This window comes from Pyxicephalus adspersus, chromosome 9 (genome assembly GCF_032062135.1).
Source record: "Pyxicephalus adspersus chromosome 9, UCB_Pads_2.0, whole genome shotgun sequence".
In the NCBI taxonomy this organism is placed as follows: Eukaryota; Metazoa; Chordata; class Amphibia; order Anura; family Pyxicephalidae; genus Pyxicephalus; species Pyxicephalus adspersus.
The window spans coordinates 9573700-9598217 of NC_092866.1; the positions used below are offsets into that span (position 1 = coordinate 9573700).

General features: G+C 39.7%; 1 protein-coding gene across 1 annotated transcript in view; it reads right to left on the reverse strand.

Moving 5' to 3' along the window:
* The window catches only part of CDH13 (cadherin 13), a 433078-nt gene extending 409071 nt beyond the window's left edge, over positions 1–24007 (reverse strand). The window contains exon 1 of the mRNA XM_072422511.1: positions 23851–24007. Coding sequence (XP_072278612.1) covers positions 23851–23895 — 45 coding nt within the window. The 5' untranslated portion in view covers positions 23896–24007. The remainder of the gene's footprint in view (positions 1–23850) is intronic.
* Positions 24008–24518: the final 511 nt, after the last annotated feature.

Here is a 24518-nt window from a genome sequence, read left to right on the forward strand (position 1 = left end):
TTTCTCCTGGGTGACTTCCAGCCACCCCATATCTTTTTCCTGGGTGACTTCCCATCACCTCATATCTATCTCCTGGATGACCTCCCATTACCCCATGTATTCCTCCTGAGTGACCTCCCACTATACCATGTCTTTCTCATAGGTGACCTCTTATCACCCGATGTCTTTCTCCTGGATGACCTCTCATCATTCCATGTTTTTCTCCTGGATAACCTCCCACTATATTATGTCTTTCTCCTTGATGACCTCTCATCACCCCATGTTTTCTACGGGGTCACTTTCCATCATCCATGTTTTTCCCGGCTGACCTCCTATTACCCCATTTATTCATCCCAAGTGACGTCCCACTACCACATGTCTTTCTCCTGGATGACCTCCCATTATACCATGTCTTTCTCCTGGATGACCTCCTGTTACCCCATGTATTCCTCCTGAGTAACCTTCCACTATACCATGTCTTTCTCATAGGTGACCTCTCATCAGCCCACGTCCTTCTCCTGGATGACCTCCCACTATACCATGTCTTTCTCATAGGTGACCTCTCATCACCCTATGTCTTTCTCCTGGATGACCTCCCACTATATCATGTCTTTCTCCGGGGTCACTTTCCATCATCTTTGTATTTTTCCTAGGTGACCTTTTATTACCTCATATCTTTCACCTAGATGACACATTACCCCATTTATTTATCTCAGGTGGCCTACCACTACCACATGTCTTTCTCCTGCGTGACCTCCCATCACTCCATTTCTATCTCCTAGATGACCTCTGAACACCTCACTGCTTTCTCCTGGGTGATCTCCCATCGCATTACGTTATTGGGGACCTCTCTTCCCCCCATGTTATTGTAGATGACAATGTCTTGCTCCTGGGTAACACTTTACCACCCCTTGTTTTTCTCCTGGGTGACCTCCCATCACCCCATGTCTCTCTCATCATCCAATGTTACCTCTCATTACCCCATATCTTTCTGCCGGATATCCTCCCATTACCCCATGTATTCCTAATGAGTGACCTTTCATTTCCCCATGCATTCCTCCTGGGTGACCTCCCATTTTTCCATGGATTCCTCCTGAATGACCTCCCATTACCCCATGTATTCCTCCTGGGTGACCTCAGGCTACCTCATGTCTATCTCATAGATGGTCTCTCATTACCTCATGTCTTTCTCCTAGGTGACTTCCCATCACCCGATGTATTTCTCCTGGATGACTTCCATCATCCCATGTCTTTCTCCTGGGTGACTTCCCATAATCCCATGTTTTTCTCCTGGGTGACTTCCCATCATCCCATGTCTTTCTCCTGGATGACTTCCATCATCCCATGTCTTTCTCCTGGATGACTTCCCATAATCCCATGTCTTTCTCCTGGGTGACTTCCCATCATCCGATGTCTTTCTCCAGGATGACTTCCTATCATCCCATGTCTTTCTCCTCTGTGACCTCCCATAACCTCATGTGGCCAAATAAGAATCCCACATTTAAGCGTTAAAAAACAGTGGATTTATATATAATCATTTACTTCATTACTCCAAGTACTTCCTGCCTCTATGCACTTGGTCAAAAATCCTCTTCAAATCTACACACCAGCTGTAGACTGCCATCCTAAAACTGAATATGGTTTAATATGGTTCCTGCCTGTGCAATGTCTGACAGCATGACGGCTTCTTCATCCAAGCCATGAACATATAATGCCGTACGAGCCCCCAGTTGTTTAGGATATACAGAAAGCATTGGTAACAATACAGAAGGCTCTTCAATCACCAGAAAAAACGTTTGTCTTCATTTACAACCAGGTCAGCCGCTTGAACTTTTGGAAACACTAATTTGCGTTATTGGCAAATTGGTGGGAAAAAATCAAAGACTGAAGACCATTACTCTCCCCTAGAAATATTGCGGCCAGAAGAAAGGTTCAAGGCTTGCTTCTGATAACAATGGCGGTGACCCCCGGGCTGGAAACAATATAGATTTTGATTACCCGTGTAAAATTACAGTCCGCTTGTCAACATAAACATAACGAGTTCATGCTGAGAAGAAGCAGACTCTTATTTTAGCATGTTGTAATGTGATTTCCTGCCTGTTCGGTTTGTTATTGGCGAAGGATGCGTCACATTCCACCTGCCACACTCCTGGGACTGCTGGGAAATTAGACAAACTGATCGAAGACAATGCACTTCATATTGTTCCTCGTAACTCGGTTTAAATTGGATTCTGTATATCAGTGGAGGTAATGAAGAAAAAGTAGAGTACGTGCTGAAGTCTGGTACTGACACCTAGCCAAGGGTAAATGTAGATGCCAGTAAATTATGAAAATGTGACAATAAAATGGAAACAGGAACACACAAGCATTTCTGATTGGCTCTTTCAACTTGGCTGCAGCCACCTATAAACTCCTAAAATGTACCTATTCCTAACAAACAGGAATTATTGAAGACTTTCTAATTTATTGCAATATGTGTATAAAGTAAACTGGTCAGAACAGGGCATGTGTAATAATTCAAATCTTTGCCCTGATGTTGTTATAATGTTGCTACCTCAGCTCTCAGGGATAGGTGTGCCTGTTTTTATTCACTTGTATTCTCTCCCTGTCACAGCAAAATGTCACGGCCAGGCTTTAAAAGCTCATTTCCAGCATATATTTGAAACCACAAATAAATGTCAGAACAATAAAGCAGCCAAAAAAATTAACCTATTTAACGATAACATATTGCTGTATTTTGCTTTTTATTCTCCCAGCATGAGCTCTGCTGTAAAGGGAATGCAGGAGTCTAATATCACGTCAAATTAAGATACTTGTTTAAGTTCAGATACAAGGAAGCACAACCCTCTCTGGGGGCCATATGGAAATACAATCAGCCTAACAATGCTGTTTTATTCTAATATTCTAATAATATTCTAATAATAAAACATACAAATTAAATAACAACCAAACAGATGGTGTTGGTGTTACACTGTTATAAAAATTCTGATTATTCTTGATGGCTACAGTGACTGGTTCTCTTTAATATAAACCTTTAACATATTTGTTGACCTGAATTGACTTAAGAAATAAAGCCTTAGCTTTAGCATGTCAGCCTGACAATTCCAGAAGCAATCCAGCGATGTCTCCCCTGTTATAGGTTTCCAATTAAAAGTCAACAGTTTGCCTTGAAGTTTCCTAAATTTTATACAAAGTGCCTGAAGCGGCTGTAAAGGAGCCTTCTTAGCCCAATCTGTAATGAAATCGATAAATGTGCCTTATAAAGTGTATATTTCAAGGAAAGAGGATCTGTAAATAAAACACTAGCAAGAGAAACGAGAGAACGTGGGAGTCAGAAACAGCTTGCGTGCAAGTTTGCTTCAGAGATGCCAAGAACGGCCATTTAAAGTGTACAAAGCAAAACAAAAAGTTTACAAAAATAAGTACCACTCAAGAATACATGACATGCATACCAATGCATTGCTGAGCTGTAGTACCATACGTTTTGAATGGCACCCCAATGCACTGTTCTTGTAGCGTGCTACAATGAGCCTGATTTATTAAAGCTCTCCAACACAGGAGAGGATACACTTTCGTCAGTGAAGCTGGGTGATCCTGCAAACCTGGAATGCATTTCTTAAAAGTCATTAGCTATTTCTTAGCAAATGTTTTCAGTCCTAGACCAGATACATTCCAGGTTTGCTGTATCATCCAGCTTCACTGATAAAAATGTATCCTCTCCAGTCTTAGGCTAGGTACACACGTGCAATAATTATCATTTGAAAATGAACGATCAACGATTATTCGCGATTATTTTGAATGATTGTATTGTGCACAATGCAGTAACGATACGAAATATAATCCACCAATAATGTACACACACTGGATACGATCATTCAAGCGATTCAGGGAGTGACATGTACAGGAGAAAATGTATCACAGAACAATCCATGATCACTGAACGACCGTACACACAATAGATTACGAATGATCCAATCAGATCCACCGGAACGGTCGTTCATTTCCAGTGAGATTCGTCATTCGTCGGCGTTTGTCTTTGTGCACTTTTTTGTTAACAATTGTCGAAGGATCTGTCGTGGACCGATCGTTTCCAACACAATTATTGTACGTGTGTACGCAGCTTTAGAGAGCCTTAATAAATCAAGCGCAATGAAACAAGAAGTATGTATTGTATCCCCAAAAGAAATTACTATGATTTTGGGAATGTTAGGGTAAGTTGATAGCCCGTTCATTTTCAATGATGCAATGCACGATGATGCATGACATAACTAGCGCTAACACTCTCCAAAGAAGTAAATGGAAGCTTTACTATATGAATGAAAGTTGGTTTTGTACCTACCTTCAATAGGGATAGTTTGTCACAACCCTGAACCTAATATTTTTGCAAAACAGTTTTACCCGTTACAGGAAGTAAAATACAAATAGTTCTAAGGTCACATCTAATAAATACTATTTTGCCCTTGCCACCTTCCCACGCAGCACACATTCATTTTTCTTTCACTTGTGCTATAAGTTCATTTACCTACACTATAAAGAGAAATAACCCAACCCAAAGTTGGGTTGGGTTTGGCTTTGGCTATAGTTGGGGTAAAACCAGAGCAGTTTGTTTCTGCTAACACTATTTTCACCTGCATTAATATGAATCTGGCATACAAAATACTATCAGTCAGACTATTTTGTTAATATGGATGTCTTGTCTTGCTTCCTCTTTCGACGTTTTCAAAGGGCCGGTTAAGATGGTCTAGTACAAGGATTTCAATCCGCTGCCTGCACTCAATGAGCTGCCAATGTTATCATCTTTGCATTTTGCCGACATCAAATAACCAAATCAAACAAACTTTGACATGCATTAAAAATGATCCCTCCGCATGAATTGTAAGATCAAGGCAAATGTAATTCTGCTTCCCTGTTTCTTATTTTCGTAATAATAACATCCGAATCTGGCTGTGATTTAATTCAAGGCTTTGGTATTAATGCTGCACGCTTTTTTTTTTTTTGTAAGTTTATATTTTTTACGGTTGTGCTTGGAGCCCTCTTCTGGAGACTTGCTAAAATATTAAAGGAAGCGATTCGCCTGTAAGTTGTGTGACATTTTGTATCACCTTGAAAATATAAATGTTGTGATAGGACAATGGTGGGGGAAGGATGACGAGTGTTGTATGCTATTAAAGAAGATGTGTTTCACGTCTGCAATGTAAAACTTCAAAAACTATTCTCCATTCTTGAGCGATGAGTGCAGAATTATTGCACAATTAATTCCTTTTCATTTATTTTTTATTTGCATAACTCCTGTGTTTTCCTGAAGTATCTGAGCAGTCATTAAATGAATATGTTTTAGAAATTGTCAAGCATGCGCATATTTATGAAACCATTCCGTGCCTGGATTCCGTCACACTTATTGCCTTTTTTTATTTTTTACACTTAGGATTCTGGTCACTGGGTGCAGTAAAATTGTACGCAAATAAGGATTTCAGGTAATAATATCTATTTGCAGTATATGAAGGTTTGGAACGGTGCGGCTGGGATACAGTTAGTATTTGTTTTGGAAGTTGTAGTAAATATTTGTGTCAATCACTTTTTATTTTAGGCAGGGAATGTTTCTGATTGAGGACTTGTGATATCTGTCATGCATTTGTTATTGTAATTTAAATTAAAATATATTATTATATTATTTATTATTTTATTACATAATTAATAATATATTATAATAATATTATTATTATATTATAACCCAAAAAACAAAACAAAAAATAATTTATTGCAGCTTACCAGCACTCAGATGTGGTAGCTGAATACGTTTTCCATTTTCAGGCTTTTTTTTCACTTGGTAAACTTGCCAGTAACACAATTCTTCTCCCTGGGTGACACTATTAACTCGTTGTATTCTAAGTATGGAGGGGAAGATTTCTGAACTAAGGAACATGTTAAGGCCTTTCAATACCTGTAGTAGAAACCCATACAGTTGCCCACTTCTTGATGAATAGAAAATTGCTGTTGCGCACACAGGACCTGCAAACTGCACCACAAGTAAGACATTTGCTTGCGGCTGTGGTTGTGACTTCAGTGCCAGTCTTCCCAGAGTACCAGACTTAGTACCTGACCACAATATGCCACAGCCGCATACAAAAAAGGTTCCCAATTGAATGGAGTGGTTGACACCGTGACTGAGCATGCAGTGGAATGTTGGTTCACAGAGGGTCTGAAATGGGCCTTTAAGATTAAAGAAGTTCTCCCTTTTCTCCATCTCTATAACGCGGGGGTTTGTAGTGCCCAGAGGTAAAATTGGCAAGGCAGCTTTAGATAAGGCTCCATAGTACACAGGACAGAGCTACATACTTGGTGGGATAACAAAGGGGAAAAACCTTACTAGTAATTTAATGTATTACCTTCCTATTCCTTCTCTAGTCACATGATTAATGCCTCGGGATTAGCCATGTGATCTTTCCTGAGTTCCTTATGCCAAAACCTCTCTAGTACTCCAAAAACAACGTCTGATGTAATGTAATCAAATCAATTCAAAAGGCAATAGTTATTTGGTGGAGTAGTTATTTTGCAAGCATTATGTTTTATTATGACATATTCTAAACAATATTTTCTTTTATCACAGAGCTCCAAAGTCTTTCTAACTTTTATGACATATGTTGACTACGAATAAAGCATTGATGAAACTAGAAAGGGATCAACAAAGGGTTCAATGCAAGAGAAATACCCCTGGGGGGGACAGTAATTATAAAAATTGTATCTGTTTTTTTACCATTGGGGGGTAACCCAACGCAGTGCAACATTCAACGGTGTAGAGCCTTCCAGATCCATGAAAATGGAGGTAACTGATACTCCACCAGGTGTTCCTAAATGTCAGATTCTGTTTTTTATAAGTACTCATCCCTTATATTTTATTGGCATTCGCTATATGTAAGGGGCATTTCACAGGGCAGCAGGGTGTAGATGGATTTGCTAGGGAAGTTTAGAAAACAGAATTATGTAAATTAAAAGCACGCATGATGGATTCCTAAAATTGGCACCACGGGTCTGACTCTCAGCTCAGGCCAACTCCTTCAAGGGGAAGAGGTAGCTTTAAAAACTATTTTTTGCAAAATTACATATTACAAAATTTCATAGCTGCACCATGCTGAATAATGAATATGATTTTTCTAAACAGATCCTCTTTAAAGTATAATTTCACCTTTGATTACATTTTCAGGAATAAATGCATCTTAATCAAAATATCATTTTCGCATCAACAATTAAAATCAATTAAAATTGTCATAACTTGTAAAAATGATTAATAAAATAATTCAGAAGTGGCAGACTTTCTTCAAGGTAAAAAGCTGACAGTTTTAATATTAGAATTTTAACACCTGGTGTTAGACAATATGCTAGACAATTTATTTCAACAATAATTTTCCCAGAAGATATTATCTGCATTTAATGTATTTTATTTTTCTGTACAAGCCTCCCCTGTAGGCATCCAAAAGCCTTGAGACTTCTGCTCGTACCGACATCTTGGATATGATGTCAATATTCCAATTTTATAGCAGCCATTCTCAGCCAGGTTGTCAAGAAACCCAAAGGTTCCTCCATGGGTTGTTAGGGGTTCTATGAGCATAGGGCATTTTCTGCCCCTTAGAAGAGTTATCATTGACACTAATTTTCTTTTCAGGTATCTATATGTGAGCATTTCCTGAATTCTGTACTGTGCACCAACCTAAGCAGAACTCTTCCCAAAGACAACCAGTGCACTAGGGTCCTTTACTGACCATCAATATAAGGGGGGACTTCTCCAAGTGCCAAGATTGTAAAGGTTTTCCTTTGCGTTGAGCATTATTAATGAGCCAGTAGTCACTGGAGCATGAGGCCTTTGGGACACAAAAGGATCTTTGGAGGACTGGTAACTTGAGTATTGGGATCATTGAAGGACACAGGGTTACTGGTGCATGAGGTTACTGGATCACAAAGTCACTGGAGCACATAGGGTCATATTAGAAGAGGTAAGTTCAGCATGGGGATCATTGGAGAGCACAGGGTTTCTGGAGCACAGGGTTACTGGATCACAAAGTCACCAGAGCACAAAGGATTATTGGAAAACAGGTAACTTGAGCATAGGAGTCAATAAAACACACAGGGTTACTGGATCACAAACGATCACCAGAGAACAGGTAACTTGAGCATAGAGGTTATTGGAACACACAAGGTTACTAAAGCACAGGTGTACTGGAGCAGTCACTGAAGGCTAAGGGTAACTAGATTATGGGGGTTACTGGGGCATAACGGGTCTATGGCATACAGAAGTTATGGGAAGACAAGGGTTACTGAAGCATGGGTTTACTGGACCAAAAGTCACTGAAGCACAAAAGGTCACTAGATTATGGTAGTTACTGGGGCACAAAGGGTCTATGGAGTACAGATTTTACTTGAGCCAATGGATCTCTAAAACATCATGGAAAAACACAAGGGCACTCAGGGTCATTGACACATGGGGTACATGTTCTGTATGCGTGCTGGGTCACCTAGACTTGTTTGGACCAAAACCAGGCAGGCAGTGGGCTTTTCCTGAAGGCATTTTTGTGCCAACATTCCTATTCATTTATTTATTCCTATATCTTTAGCTGTGACTGTTTACGCTAATTTCTCATAAAGGTATACATAACATAATTAGCAGGTGTCCCCCGAGACCTGAAAGTTTTTTTTAAGGGCTCCTCAATGTTAAAAAGGTTGAGAAAGGTTGCTCTTCCACAAGCAATTACATAAAACTTATATAGGGAGGTGAGGAAAGGCGGTGGAGGTGCTGGGTATACAGTAATTAGACAATTCTAGGACAGGAGATCGTTATGACATTAGGGGAGGGGGCTGTGGCAGAGAATTAGCACTTTCTAGAATACTGCAAGCCATTACAATTTTTAAAGAATAAAAAAAAACTGCAAGTAAGCACTAGAAATACTTGTCATTGCTTTTACCTGTACATTTTAAAATTGGTGACAGGCTCTCTTGAAGTTGTTTCCCTCTCTTCTGAATCACAGGACTTTTATTTAAAATCAGATCTCTCAAACCAGATGGGCTTATTTCAATGCACACTGTTCTTCCACAAAAGTATCTTCGAGAACAAAGACCCGCTCTTCGGAGAAAATTTAGCCTAGGGCTGTTCCCTGCTCGGTTTCTCGACTGTCGAACCTGCTACATATCTAAGATTTGGAAGTCGGCTTTCACAGGCCGACACAAAGATGAACACACGGCCTCTTTGTTCTTGATGGAAGTTATGTTGGATCTTGTGCACTGTAAAAGTGCTTTAAGAAAAGGACATGGAAAAGAAAATGACGTGGAAGAAAGGAAGACACACTGGGGCTATTGAAGCCATACCATGCATAGGGGGTAATCAGAGTAAAATATCTTAAATGTGGCCTGTGGGGATATGAGAAACTGTGAGAGGTCAGGGAGAGACAAGGGTGACTGAGCCTGCTGGATGAGAATTAAAGGATCGCTAAAACTCTAATCAAAAGGTTACATTATGACAAAGAGATACTGATAATGTTCACCACTATATATGGAAAAGCGTAATAGCAGGAAATTGTAAAGAAAAAAAGAAAGAATGGAAGTATTAAGTGCACTTAACATCTATTATTAATTCCTTTTTTATCTAGAATGAATGTTTTTGATGTGGTGCACCCGCTAAAGAGCTGTACATTTATGATTGACATAGCTGGGGTAGTCTAGATGGAGCCAGCTACATGACTGCCTAGCCAGCCATCACTTCTTTGAAGCTCAGCTTTGGGCATGACGTGTTGCCTTCTCAGTGGGCAGGTCCAGGATACCCCGCACACATATGATCTCCTCAATCTACAAAAGACTGAGGACATCTTGTGACGAAAATGAACAAATGCAATGGGCCTGCCCTGGACTAAAGGTAAGTATTACAGCCTAAACTACTTTTTGAGCTCACACATTTTTTTGGGGAATTATTCTGTTATTTTCTTTTGTTTCCAGGGTTTGTTTGTAAATCCTTTGACAGTTATATCACAGTAAACAATCTGCAGTTATGTGGAATTTAAATAGCAATAGCAGTCTATTATTTCAACTTTAAAATGCATAAAATAAACAACAATACACTTTTCTTTCTAGGGAAGCTAAGTAGGAAGCTCTCCCTAAACTCCGACCAAGAGCTGCTTCACTTCACCATCTCTAGTGCCACTCCAAAAAAAATCTTGATTAGTAATATCCAATACGGTAAGTGCACTTCCATTAACTATTTTTTTTTTCTAAATTGGTATTCCTGTATATTCCTGGCTGTCCCCCACCCCACACCTTCCCTCCTTTTTAACCCTGTCATTTGGGGATGAGGGAATGATAAAGTTTGGAAAACTTTTAGAGGAATAACCAACGCAGCAGGAAATTGTTTTAAATTATGAATTACATAAAGATTACCAAGAAGATTCAAACATATTTAAGATTTATGGATAGAGGTAAAAGCAATGCACATCTGGACCCACTCCTAAACCTCAAATGGCCAACAATGGCCATAGATAGGATGATTATTGCAGGGTTGGATTAATTGTTTTCATAAACAGCTGGTGCTTCAATACAAACCTCAACCATACAATATCACTTAAAATTACCAGTTATTATCTGTGGCCATTTAAGTAGAGTGACTCACCACAATTTCATTAACCCGAACTGGAATCCAAGTCTGACCTATTTCCATCGTCAAGAAATATGTATGTTTCATTCAAGCAAATAAAAGTGTCTACACAATGATTGATGGTATCAATAAAGGATGTGTAGTTACATTACATAATCAGACTTATATGTGGTTTCATTCAATATTTTCTAAATAACATGGTCAACCAATAAGCTAAATGGACTTTTCAAGATCTTTTCATTAACAAAAGGAGTTTAAGATCTCTTGTCAGCATTGTTTAACCATAAACTTGAAAGACATTTTTAAGACCATTTCAGAACTTTGTAACTGAAAATGGTGAATGGGGAGTAGCACATGACCAAGTCTGGTATGGTAATATACATGGTATGCTAATATTTGAGGCATCCAAGTTAACCCTAGATTCCGCCACAGTCATTAACGCAGATTTATCTTATTAAGACAGACAACCAATGTTGTCCAAACAGAAAGTGATTACACAGGACATATTCCTCTGCATTGTGTACCTCCATTCCTCCATTGTTGAGTAGTCCTCTGCTAATCCTGTGTCTGACCTGACCCATGACCTTGGATAACCACCCATTACCTTGGATAACCCATTAAGACTTGAATTTGCTTTTTGACTGGCATCTTAGATTACCACTGGTTTTGTCACTTAGGACTTTGATTTCCTAATATAACTTTAGCTTGTTTCTGTACCCAGCTCCTGCTCTTTTGTACCAGTCTCAACTAATCCTGTGTCTGACCAAACCAATGACTTTGGATAATTCATTGGGACCTGGATTTACCTTCCATATGGCTTCTTGGATTAACTTGGATTTTTATTCCCTGATCTGATCTTAGTTTGTTAATCATTGCTGCTTCTGCTCGTCCCGTTGTACACCACTCCACCCCTCCACTGAGTAATCTTCAACAAAATTTGTGTCTAACCTGGCCAGAAACCATGGATAACTCATTGAGATTTTGCTTCAAACTGTCTTCTAGGATTAACTCAGTCTGACCTCATCTTGTTTTATTTTTGTCCTAGCTCCTAGTCATTCTTTTCGACCACTTCACTCCTCAAATACTGAGTGGTCTTCTAATAATGCTGTGTCTAACTTGGCCAGTGACTTTGGATAACCTGTTGAGGCCTGGATTTCACTTCTGACCTGCTTCTTGGTTTGTCAATTTTTATTCCCTGATCTGACCCCAGCCTGTCTTCTGACCTTGCTTCTGCTCACCAATCTGTGCTTCATTCTGCCATCAATCTTCCAACCCTTCTTCTTGAGCCACTGGTGCCCTCAAGCCTCTGTCTTCATTTTCAAGTTCAGCTGGGCCAAAGAGGCAATAGAAGCCACCCTTGTCTTCTTGGGCGTCTGACAGGTGTGGACGCATCTATACATTAAACTATAACTGCAGCCAAACTTTGTTCCCTAGCTCTAAACTGTGAAACATTTGGAATTCCTATCAATATAAGTTCAGTCAATAAAGTCTCCATAGATCCCCTCTATCCTTTGTAAAGAACTGCATATCCATAATGCTTGTGGCTTCAATTCATGCTTCATCTAGAACATCTTTACTTGTATCGACCTCATTGGCTATAGGGAGCAGAGACTACAAGTGGAACAACACCATCTATAATACACAAGGACCGCATATACTTTTTCATAGTAAAACCATTTTTTTTAATATATGACTCATTTATAATTAGGTGCTTTTTGCACTTTATTAATTCTTAATGCGAGCACTTCTTAAATTTTTCAATGCAATAAAAATAGATAAAGTTTTACTTTAGGTAACCAGAGTGTCACAGTTGATCAGCAGCAGAATATTTTCTGTGGGGCTGATATTTCATAATACAGAAATACCTCCCATTGGAATGTGAATCACACACAATCTTGCTTAAGGGGACAAGTGATCTTCAAAATATTCAAATAAGGAAATAGCATCTAATTTATTATCTTACTCTTTCACAGGACAAAGAGAGTCACGAAGCCGTATAACATTTTATGGTGGTAGATTGATGGGAGATACCCAGGTACTCAGTAGGTAGGGATGCCGTTCAATAGAGAGACATGAGATGTACAAAAGCCTCAAATCGGTTCTGACAGCAATGTTGTGCTGGCTGTCATTTAACAATAGAACCATGTCTGTTGTAACAAGATTTGTTGTGTAAATAGCTCAATTAATGGGAAATAAACCCAAGAATAGGAATGTATTATATTGCAGCTTACCGATCTTTAGATGTGGTGGTTGCATTCCTTTTTTATTCTTAGAATATTGTCAGCAAGTACAGAAAGCTGAGCTGAAATCACAAACAATGCTTTCTTTTGCAAACTACTAATTCACTGATCCCCATGTAATGAAGATGAGGACATGGTTGAAGTCCAGCCTGGGTGAACCATGGTTCCCTGTATAATGGATGAGCGTGGTCATCATAGGACAGGTGAAAATATTTGTCTTCCTGTTACAAGCAACCTTTATGAAGACAAGCAGCCATGCCCACACACCCAACAAGCACGCTCCACCATTGTCACCATTAGGAAGCCAATTTCGTGCAGCTGACACAGGAGCGAGCACATGTAGACAGAGAATAGCTAAATGAAGTTGCAAGAGATCAGATAGACTCAGAATAGAATTTCATGAACAAAATGGCAGTTCCCTATGATACACTGTGCTTTAGAAAACTATATGTCATCCAGTAAAGGTTTACATCTAATTTAATGTTATGTGGCTGAAGCCTTAAAGGCTGAATGTACCGAGCACTTTATAGGTTTTACATTGCTGAGTCTATTGCTGTTGCTGAGTAACTGAATTATTTCATCTCAAAGGGAAGAAAATTGGTGAGTGAGACAGTTAGATCGCCCTTCCGGAGCCTCCAGACAATGTAAAATAATGATGAGGGTGACGCAACCTACCATTCCTGGTAGACTGACCCTTCAACCTCTTCAGACAAAAAATATCATTTAGATATTTTATTGGCTTTATGATTGTGTGTAATAAATACGACTGCAGACAAGTAAAGGCTTCTATAAGTTACAGCTTTATTATATTATAATGACATGGGACCCCTCAGCCAGTGGGTGTGGACTGCTATTGTGTGGGACATCTTAGGGACGTTTTCAGCCAAAATTTGAATTGTGACAAATATAAATTGGGGAACTCAAATGCACAGCATCTCCTGCGCTCCTGAAATGTGGGAAATTGGACCCTGGCCAATTGCATATTTTTCCTTATCATAAAACAGGTCCGGAGTCCAAAAGTTACACTAATCATTCTCAACCAGTGTTTTGTGCAACGCTAGGGTTCTTCCAGAACTTGCCAGGAGTTCCTTGAGCTGTGACTGATTGACCTTCCGTAAGATGGTGCCTGCACCATCCAGGGCTAACACCAATTGGTAAAGCCAGCTACATGAAACCAAGGACCTTATTACCCGTCAGTAAAGGTGGCATTCTGACCACTATTGTCTGGAGGAGCATTCTTCTCATTGGCAACCAATGCAAATAGGATTTTTTTCCCATTGACTGACTATAGCAGGGGTCTCTTGACACCTAAAACAAAATTTCCTTTAAGGATTCTTTAGGGATAACAAAGTTGTAAAAGGTTTTGTTACACTCTCTGCAACTGCATTCCAAAACACAATAGCACATTTTTTTGGGAGCATAAGGGCACACACCAGTCAAAATTACAAAAATGAGGCATCGAGATGTATACAGTCATCTCTGTGCTCAGTTTCATTCTAGAACTTCTGTAATTTAGATATCATCAATTGTTACTGACTTGTTTTGTGCTTAGACTTGCTTCCTAAAGCTGTGCTCCAGACAAACACCTATTGACACACACAAATTACAGGAAGCTGTTTTACCTGCAATAGAAAATTAATGTCCATCTGCAGGGCAGAGGACCAAATTTTTTTTGGATGAGGAAAAGGCTAATATTGTTCTTCGGATCTTGATTATAAGAATAATGTTACAAGAACCTGGGTTTATATTCATATCTCAAAGTCACCAAATTCAGTCTTTAACATGCATGTTTTCACTTTTTCCTTATTTTTGCATTGGCTGGATTTGTGCAGATTTACTTTAATGGTGTACGCACTCTATTTTGGAACCAGAGACGAGCAGAACCAAATGACAGGATGACAGCAAAAGAATACAAGCAAGATGAAAATTTGACAAGATATCTGTGGGAGGGTATGGGCAATCTGTTCACTGGTTGCCAGCATATCAATTACTTTGCATTAGCTCAGGCACCAGATCAGTTCAAGTAGTGCCAACTTTTAATTGACCGATACTCCGCGACAAACAAAATGGAGTTTGACAACATTCAACCAGAGGACTTGCCTCACTTGCAATTAGCTAGATTGCCGAGGTTGAAGCCATGGCATTGATAAAAAAGAGAGATGACGAGCCGCCAGCTAATCTGACGTTTTAAGAGCGAGGGCGAATTATTCTGACTTGAGCATGTTTTGGGCAATTAGCTAAAGTGGGAAAAGTCATTATCTACCAGGTCTGAATTATCAACATCAACTGAACTTTAGAGTGAACGGGCTACGAAAAGTACACGCCAATTGGTTAACTTGTCATGATTACTAATTTATTTTAAGATAGAGCTCATGTAAGGGTTGGCTAATGGCAAGGTCAAGAAGGTTGTAGGCTGAGATGGTCTTCAAAATGGTGGACTTCTATCTGCTCACTGGGCAGCCTAATGTCATGAGGTTTGGTGGACACTATATATCCTAATGGATGAAGGCTGACTACAGACAGGAAAGGTTTAACAGAGCAAGCAGACCTATGATTAGATCTGGTGTAGATAAACTGATCCTAAACTAGGTTCCAGACGAGTATACAAAGCAATCACTGGCACCAGGCCAATGATCAGGATAAGAATAGGCAAGCTGAGTACAAATACAGTCAAAACATATCACATGAGTAATCCAAAGCGTGAACAGATAGAAGTAAATAAGACCTAAGTAAAGGGCATGAACAGATAGGCAAACCTGTTGACCAGACATAGGCTGAATGTCCAGCAGTCTACAGAGACATTGAGACAAGTGTGGACTACTAAGATCTGTTCTGTAATTTTGAAAAATGAGAGGCAGATGGCAAAGGATCAAGACAGATACTGTTACAGCTTAAATGAGTTATATGTGACTAAACAGTTCTTATGAAAGATTCAACGGGAACTGATGATGTCATTGAGGAATGGATACACTCACATAAATACAGACATTGCTTTTGTTTAGTGAATATTATAGGTATGTAGACTTCTTCCCTGGAGATACAGTAATGGACACATACTAGGTAGTCATTTTGTTTACTAAGGAGACACCAATTACCTTCCAATGAGAAAACATTCATATTTTGGTCAACACCAACAAATGGTCTCTTGGTTTACTAGGACAATATGCCTGATGGAACAGCTACATCCTGAAGGACAGTAAGCGATTATCACAATGTTTATGAGTATGCACCTATCCCTTTACAAGTATAAGAGCACCAGACTTAGGTTGGTCAAATGGAACAGCATCTACTTTGTGGACTAAACCAACACCCAAACATTTACAACCTATGGTGACCATTTTTGAGTCTAAGCAGATGGACTACTCTTAAGAGCAAACAGCTTTGATTCACGACGAGTACATTCTCGATGAAACAGCAGCCATTATGTGGACTAAACCAAAGTTGGAACATATACAACCTACTTACCCTTATGATAATGTCACCATAATAGAAAAGGTGACCATTTTTGCTTGCACATTTATGACTAGTAATAGATTAAGGCAGGATAGAGCTGTAGGCAAGGAAGCAGCCATCCCATTCCCCATCTCCAACTGACCGACAAAGGTAGGGGTTGCAACAGACACAGAGAAGCTACCTCACTGAATTGCAATGGTGCCACAAGACACCAACTGCCAGGTACTTTCTCCATTGTGGTGGGACAGAAAGGTACCATTTGATAATTAATGCCTGGTTTACTGCATAGAACATGATGGTTGTATCTGGGCCCCTTGGACTTCCAAAGAGCCCTATGCTCCTGCCTAGGATGTCTGGTGGATAATCTATCTCTTTCCTAGTTATTACTCTGTATGTTTTTCCTGTGACAATAATATAGAAAGACACAACTCATGTTTAGAGCAATCATTATGATTAATTATGGGTTCTTTATGTTACTGATACACCAGTAGCCAGGAAAGACATTTTCTACCCACAATCAGACCCTTAAAGAAAAAGTGCCCTCAAAAAAAGTGCAGAACATACTAGAAAACAGTGTCATTTTTTGCATCTCTATTTTTCTAATATCTGATTTATCAGTAACACAGTGGGTGCTATTTACCAAACCGCAAGGAATCTCATTCATGTGCAGAAAATGCCAGAGCGAGAGTTATAAATGGGCCCCATTGTTGTTTTACTCATCGGAAACATGACGAGGTAAAATCTTTCAATCTAACATATCAGAGTAATGTTATCATCTCTTATGTGAAATATGATTCTTGTATCTTCTCAGAGTGCTAATGCATTGTTAGAAAGTACTCTCCACACATTGAGAACGTCTCATGGGTTTCCATCGTAATAATATTATATTCTGCAATACATTAACATGGAAGGCAGGAGGTGGGTGCTGTAATCTGAACCTCCTATTACCGTAGATTTCTGATGTTCATTACCAGAAGGAACCGGACTCACACATTAGGCCTGCTTTGGGGGAAACATGATGTTTTTTGGTTCCTAAATCACATGACCTATTCAGATAGCACTACCACTTTACATAACTGTCTATCAAAACATAGCCAAGGCTGAGTCAGTTTTATACAGAATGGGGTCCTATGCAAATACGAGGTCCAGTAGACTGCATTGCAGCTCCCTGCACCCCTGCTAAAATGCCAAATGGAACCCTGGAGAAAATAAGGGTCCTGGGCAATTGCTCAGTTTGCCCAACCAAAATCCAATCCTGAACAATGAAAAACAAAGTCCAGCTTTAGCTAATCATTTGTTGTCAGTTTCAACAACATTAAATTTTCTGAAAAAAGGTTTATTTCATATGGATAAAAACTGGCAACTATAGCCAACCCCAGCAGTGTTATATGGTTTGGCCCAATGCCTGTAATTGGTACCTTTAATGGACAATTTGGGCAGCAACAAGGAAACAAAGATGTACTGGCAGGGTCAACACGTAGGAAAACAGTTACGAATTGGGGAGGTTGAAGCCGTCAATAGCTTTGCCACTGCTTTGTTAAACCTATTGACAGACTTCATCATATATGTCACTTTTTATCTTGTCCAAGGTTCTATTTTCAGCTTAAGTACATTGCCACAGTAGCCTGTCTCGACATCTACAGAAAACAAGCAAGTCAGAATCTGCAATGATATTTGCTACAAACCCTTACAACACAGTGACCTGGAAATAATTCAATTTTATCCCTTCGCAAATACAGAGTTTCATTTTAACTGATATATAACAGATCTGGAATTGTATCAAGCACTTAGGATTTGTATAGTAGCGGAATAACTGCTGCAGAGTAATTACAACGCACACAAGTCAATATGCAGTATGTTCCATTTCAGAAGCGTACACACGTTTATTTATTTATTTATAAAGGGTGCCAGATTGTACACCACAATTCACAAAGTACATTGATCACCAACACTGAGGATGATTCTGAGTAATCCAGAAAATTACACCCAATTGTATGCAGATCGCTAAGAGCTTAGGATAGGAATCACAATAAATTATTAAAGTGCAGGATGGTATATATTGCAAACTGTTATTTTATACCATACAGTGGGTGAAAGTTTTAAAATTAGCTGGGAGATAGAGGGAAAAAGAACAAATATTCCTGTAATGGGAAGCTTTAGGAAAGGTTCTTTCTTTTTAGAGTTTTCCTGTAATTATTCACACTCTTTCATTTATATATATATATTTATAATGACTTGCCCTCTGGTGTTGTTCCTCAAAGACACTCTGCTCCATTCTACAGTGGCTTTTTGCCTTTTCGGGGTTCAGTGAAGTCTGCCAGATCCAGATACAATCACCCAACTTATTATGAGCCAGGGTGTCATTGGCATGCCCCCTGTTACCCACAAAAGGATGATAAAGGGAGAGAACAGTGCTGGAGATTCTTCCATTGGGTGTTGGTCTCTGTAGAACAAGAGACTATCCACTGCCGCAGGGAGATCAAGTCCCTGAAATGAGTCGGGTAATAAATGGTGGTCAAGCTGTCTGGGGAATATAGCTTACACATAGATCACATATCTTATACCTGTCTTGCATTCATACAATTTGTTCAGAAAAAAATGCTTTGTTTAAAGGGATCAGGCCACTCAAATTTGACTCTAGGTAGAGCTTTGTGGGCTGATTCATTCCCTTGCTTTACACAGAGCTATGGCCGGTAATGCAACCCGGTAGATCAAGGTAGAGATTTTACAAACAGAGCCCAGAAAAGGCACAGGAAACATTTAGAATGACAGCTCATTTTTGGGTAGCTTGACTTTTTAGTAGTTCCTCATGCTTTGATTCTTGGGTGGTCTTTTAATCATTTGTCATGGGCATTGATTACCTTAAAATTCTCTGGACTCTCTAGGTTACATTGTACTGCTTCTATTCTGAAGCCACTGCAAACTGCACTACTTGGGGTGGTATAGGTGGAATGACTAAACAAATTAAATGCAACTAAATTTGGGAATATAAAGAATTTAAAATTAGGTTGTTGTGGCTAGAATAGGTGAAAACATTAAATGTGGACTTCAAATAGAATATTAATCCTTTAGGAATTAAACACTGAACTCCTGCCAAAAAATTGCCCTCCCCTTCTGTAAGCATGATTGGTGTGTTAGATTGACAACACAAAGTAAAGTAAGAGAACCCACCTGTTGCACATGGGTGTAGAGAAGACTGATATAATGGAAAATTAATATACTTATATCAGTAGTTTTTTATTTAATGCATGTTATATTATAAATATATACCCAATAGAATTAAACTGAGTATCTAATATTTATCTTGAGTTCAGCTTTAGACACAGGAACTTGACATCAATTTTACAAGCCCCAACACACCAATATCCTTCTCTGCCAATGTCTCATTTATTGGGGTCACACAAGGATTCCAGCTGCAATCCGCTATAAAGGGTAAATACAATAAGTTGTCCACATGAAGCTTCTTGTGATGGAGAACTTTAATCCACATTAAATTCACCAGAAGACAATCGGACCCCTCGGGAGAGGCCGTGAACTGCAGACTGAGTGTAATTATTGGATAAATCACATCATTATGGGGCACTGCAAATTCCCAACCAGATACAAATGGATCTTTTATTGTCTATCTATCTATCTATCTATCTATCTATCTATCTATCTATCTATCCATCCATCCATCCATCTATCTATCTGTCTATCTATATATCTTTCTATGTGCAATAAAGCTGAACTGCCAAACCCCTCTGCTGAATTGCTTACTTTGATTTCACTGCATACTGTGAACTTCTCATAACATACTTTAGACCCTGCAGCAAATCAGATAGAGCTCACCTCTTTCCTAGTTGGATGACAACTAGCATCCTCTAGCTCCTCCCCCCCTAGCCTGGCTATCCCTGGCCCACCCCTTTTATTCAATGGATTTCCATTCTTACAATTATAGAGTCCCAGTTTTTCATGTTGGTATTATCTAAGGTGGTCTGCATGCAAATACATTCTGATAGGGACTCACACTTCTCCAGAATGATATCCACCCATCAAGACATTTAGATATACTTATTGGCTGATTGTGGTTAGGGGTGTGAATGCTCAGTGCCATTTGTAGATGAACTCTGCAGCCAAAACAGAGTAGGGTTCTGGTAAATGTTGAGACAGAGGTGCAGGAGCACAGAAGGAAATAAAAAGGCTTTAGCATAGTTTATACATTGATGAACAGCATGAACGAATAGGTTGTGTTTTATTTGTGTTTTTGTAGGGACGTTTTTTATTTGCTAAACCCCAAGGCTTTGACTTTTGGAGTCACAAAAAGGTGGGAGAGTAAAGATTTTTAAGGGTGCAATCTGATCTGATGGGTCAAGTTACATAAGTTTCTTTTACCTTTACTGGAGCTTTTCTTGTGTCATAAAACAAATGTCTCAAAAAGATACACCGACAAATCCAAAAACATAAAATAAACTACCCAAATACACAACACACATCTACATAAATGGCAGAAAGTTGCTATATGTTAAAATTAGCTTTTGCCAAATTGATTTTGTTGAATTTATTGAGCTCATCCAAATTTGACCAGCTTCAGTTTAGTGGAAGTCACTTGGGGCCGCTGCATAGAATGAGTACTTGCAAGCATCTAAAACACTAATCTTACCAGGATGGTAGTTATGTGTCAGATATAAACCCCCTTATTTGTCTCCTAACACACCAGCTCTGTGGTTATGTATCAATCTGAATCCCCTGGAAGAAATTCACCTAGCCCATGATTATGAGTATTCTTCTAACATTTCTTCCATTGATGGAAAGTTATCTGACATGAAATACGGCTCTGCTTTTTCCCTTTACTGTAACCGCCTATATATTCATCAGATCTGAAGGGTTCCATACCTCCCTCTGCTTATCGAGTGGACTAGTTAGATTTCAATACATCACTATGCTGATGGTCATATGATAACCATATGATGGGGCTCAGATCCTGGTACCAGATTCTACAGCCAGCCCATAAAAGCAACAACACGATTATCAGCTCAGTAAGAACCCTGACTTAGGTTTTAAGGGTCTGTCCACTCCAAATTAATATTTCAGATTTTGGGAAATGATGGAGAGCTAAATCTTTCTTCTTGGAGGGGCTCACAACATCCCTGTAATGAGTGTACCCAATATGAGAAGCTTCCACCAGCCCTGTGCTTGGTTCTTGGGTTTGTACAGCTGCTGTGCCCAAAATGAGGCGTGCCCCCATCCCTTCACTGAATTTCTAGGTCTGCACAGTTGCTGTGACTATTATGTGGAGCTCCCACCCTCCATGCACCAAGTCCCCTTGTCTGTACACTTGTGTCCATTACAAGGGGCTCCTACCATCCCTGTATTAATTCCCCGATCGGTACTCCTGATGTACCCATTATGAGGGGCTTGTACCATTCCTGTTTTGAGTTCTGCACACCTTCTTTAATAAGGGCTTCCCACATCTCTGCACTGAGTTTCCAGTTCTGCACACTTGTTGTACCATTATAAGGAGCTTCCACTATCCCTGCATTGAGTTGCCGGTTTGGAACTTCTGCTTTCCCCATTAAAAAGCCTGCTGTGTCCATTAATAGGGGCTCCCACTATCCATGCGATGAGTATCTGCACACATTCCATGTCCATAATGAGGTACTCCCACCATTTCTAATGAATCTTTTTTTTAATTTAAATAATATGTAACAATTATAACTGGAACACGCATGGAGTGGTAACCCCACCACCCCAAACACTCCAGTGGACCACAAACCGATTGGAAATCATACAAAGGAGATGCTCTTGCTTATAAAGTATCCAAGACACATAGGACACCAAGGGCTGACTCAGCCCCCCCCCCCCCCCGACTCCACCTATCATTAAAATCTAAATTTTGGGTGGGTCTACCCTTAAAGTTCCACAGCTGCATCATGGCATTAAAGAAAACACATATTCGTAGCACTTCACTATCTTTTGGGGTCAATAAAAGAATGTGACAATGAACTATTACATTCATTGGGGGGTACAGTCATTTAAGGCAACATTAAATACTGCCAGCATGAGGACTAGGGGTGTCTTCATTATTTTCCTTTACTCTACAACCCTGGGATCATACTGGGTGTGTAACCCCTTAGTCTGGTGCACCATATGCCAAGTTTCCTTCAATAGAATATTATTCTTTTGTCCATAACATGTGTCTAAAATAGGTAAGTAAAAAAATAAAACAAACTATTTTATTTACAGTTATAATATATAATATACATATTATATAATATATAAAACAATAAATGATTATTCTAAAACAAACATTTAAATGGGTGTTGGCATGGGGCATGGAGGAAAATGGCATGACATGGTGGAACTTGTAGTCCTTCAGCAGCTTAAAGGGTTTGCCCATCCTTGCATGGTTCTGCTCATTTACTTCACCTAAGCATTACCAATCCTCAACCACTGCCAATCTACCTGTGTCTATCCAGAATAAAGAATAAGCAGAGTTTAGGAGTCAACATCCAAATATTAATCTACTCTACGCCAGGTCAACAGACATTGGTCATCCAAGACATCAGTAAAACTTTACTCTTTGCCAGAATGGACCCTAAAAAACCAAATCTTTGCCCAAGGTGACACTGGCATTAAAGTCACAGAGTAGCCAATGCAGGGGGTATCTTAGCAGATCATCATCCTGTAGCATTGGGGTAACAGAGGGTAAAAGGGGTGCTTACAATCCATCAAGGATCATTCAGCACTAGAGCTCAGATGGAAGCGTGTTATTCCCAGGGAAGGAAGAAGATGTTGGAAGAGAAGCTGGTGGGAGAGGGTGAAATCTCCAGTCCTGACTGACAGCAGCAGCTGTGCTGGTCTGCTACAGAATACAGTTGACTTGTTTGTGCTATAGGCTGCTTCAATGTATAGGGGTCTTTCTTTCTTTTTTATTTATTTTTTTCTTCTTGCAGCATTTACAGGGTGTAATCTCATCACCAGCAGCACACAGACAAGCACAAAAAAAAGAAAATCCCTATGCATTGATTAAATAAAAAATAAACCATTGCAATTTAAAAATTAGAAAATAGACACATAAGACTCCTCCAAGGTCTGTCCAGCTGATTGAAGCCAATACAAACTTCTGCATGTTAATAATAAAAAAAGGTCTTTGCAATCCAACAGGCTGGGATCCCATCAAAGGCGAGTCCAGAGACAGATGTCACCCTTCATATTATTCCAAGTTTCTCCCTGATGAGGACTTAGGGGGTTCCACTGCAATCTATATCCTTGTGCATTGCATCTGCTTTAAGAAAGAGGGGTTATCTGCTAAGGAGGAGGAGGGGGGCTACACACAATTGAAGATGGGGTGGTGGTCAGAGCAGCACCCCCCTCATCTAAGAATCCATCCAAGTTGCCAGCAAACCTGGCAAAAAAGAGAACAAGTCCCCCCTTCATTTCTATCCTCACCTGCCTTTGCAGGCAGCAAGAAGATCAGAGCATCAGAAAGCAATTGCAATTAAAACACACAGAAATAAAAATCAACTGCAATAACGAAAAAGATACAAAATGATAGTAAGGGCTTACCTGGGACAGGAGCAAGGAAAGGCTGAGCTGGGATTTGGGATCCATGTTTGCCAGGCTGGTAGGGCACTAGATGCTTTTTTCATTCATGCACTGAGGCTGCACTGTGCATATTTGCAGTGTGAAACAGCCTTTGAGAAGACGAAGCTTCGCATTGAGAGCTAGCCAACTTCCCAAATAGATCAGCAGCATCATCACTAAAGCATTGGATGGGAGCTGCTTGCCAGAGCCAATGGCTGCACAAGGTGCATTTCATCACACATAGGACCCCCAGTCCATGGAGCTGATATTGGGTACACACCACCTTGTCTGCATGCCATTCATTCCCTTTTTTAGCCAGTTTGGGGGTTTATTAGAGCAAAGCTTCCACATTATTTAACTTATACAAATCACATTCTGCAAGGCTGGAGGAGAAGATCAATGCTGGGAGAAATCCTGTATTCCTCTTCTGGAAATGCTAAGTGCCTGGTTATCATGTTATCCACTGGTGGGGAGTCAATGATAGCGGGTTTATTAGAGATTGTGCCATCCTGGGTGCGTTGTGTGCCAAATACTGCCAGCGTGGTTCTAATCACTGAGCCAAATTTTTGGAGGGGGCTGATTTTGTTTATTTTATTGCATGGTATGTGCTTGTTCTCAGGAATTTTTGATATTCCATCATAATGGTTGCA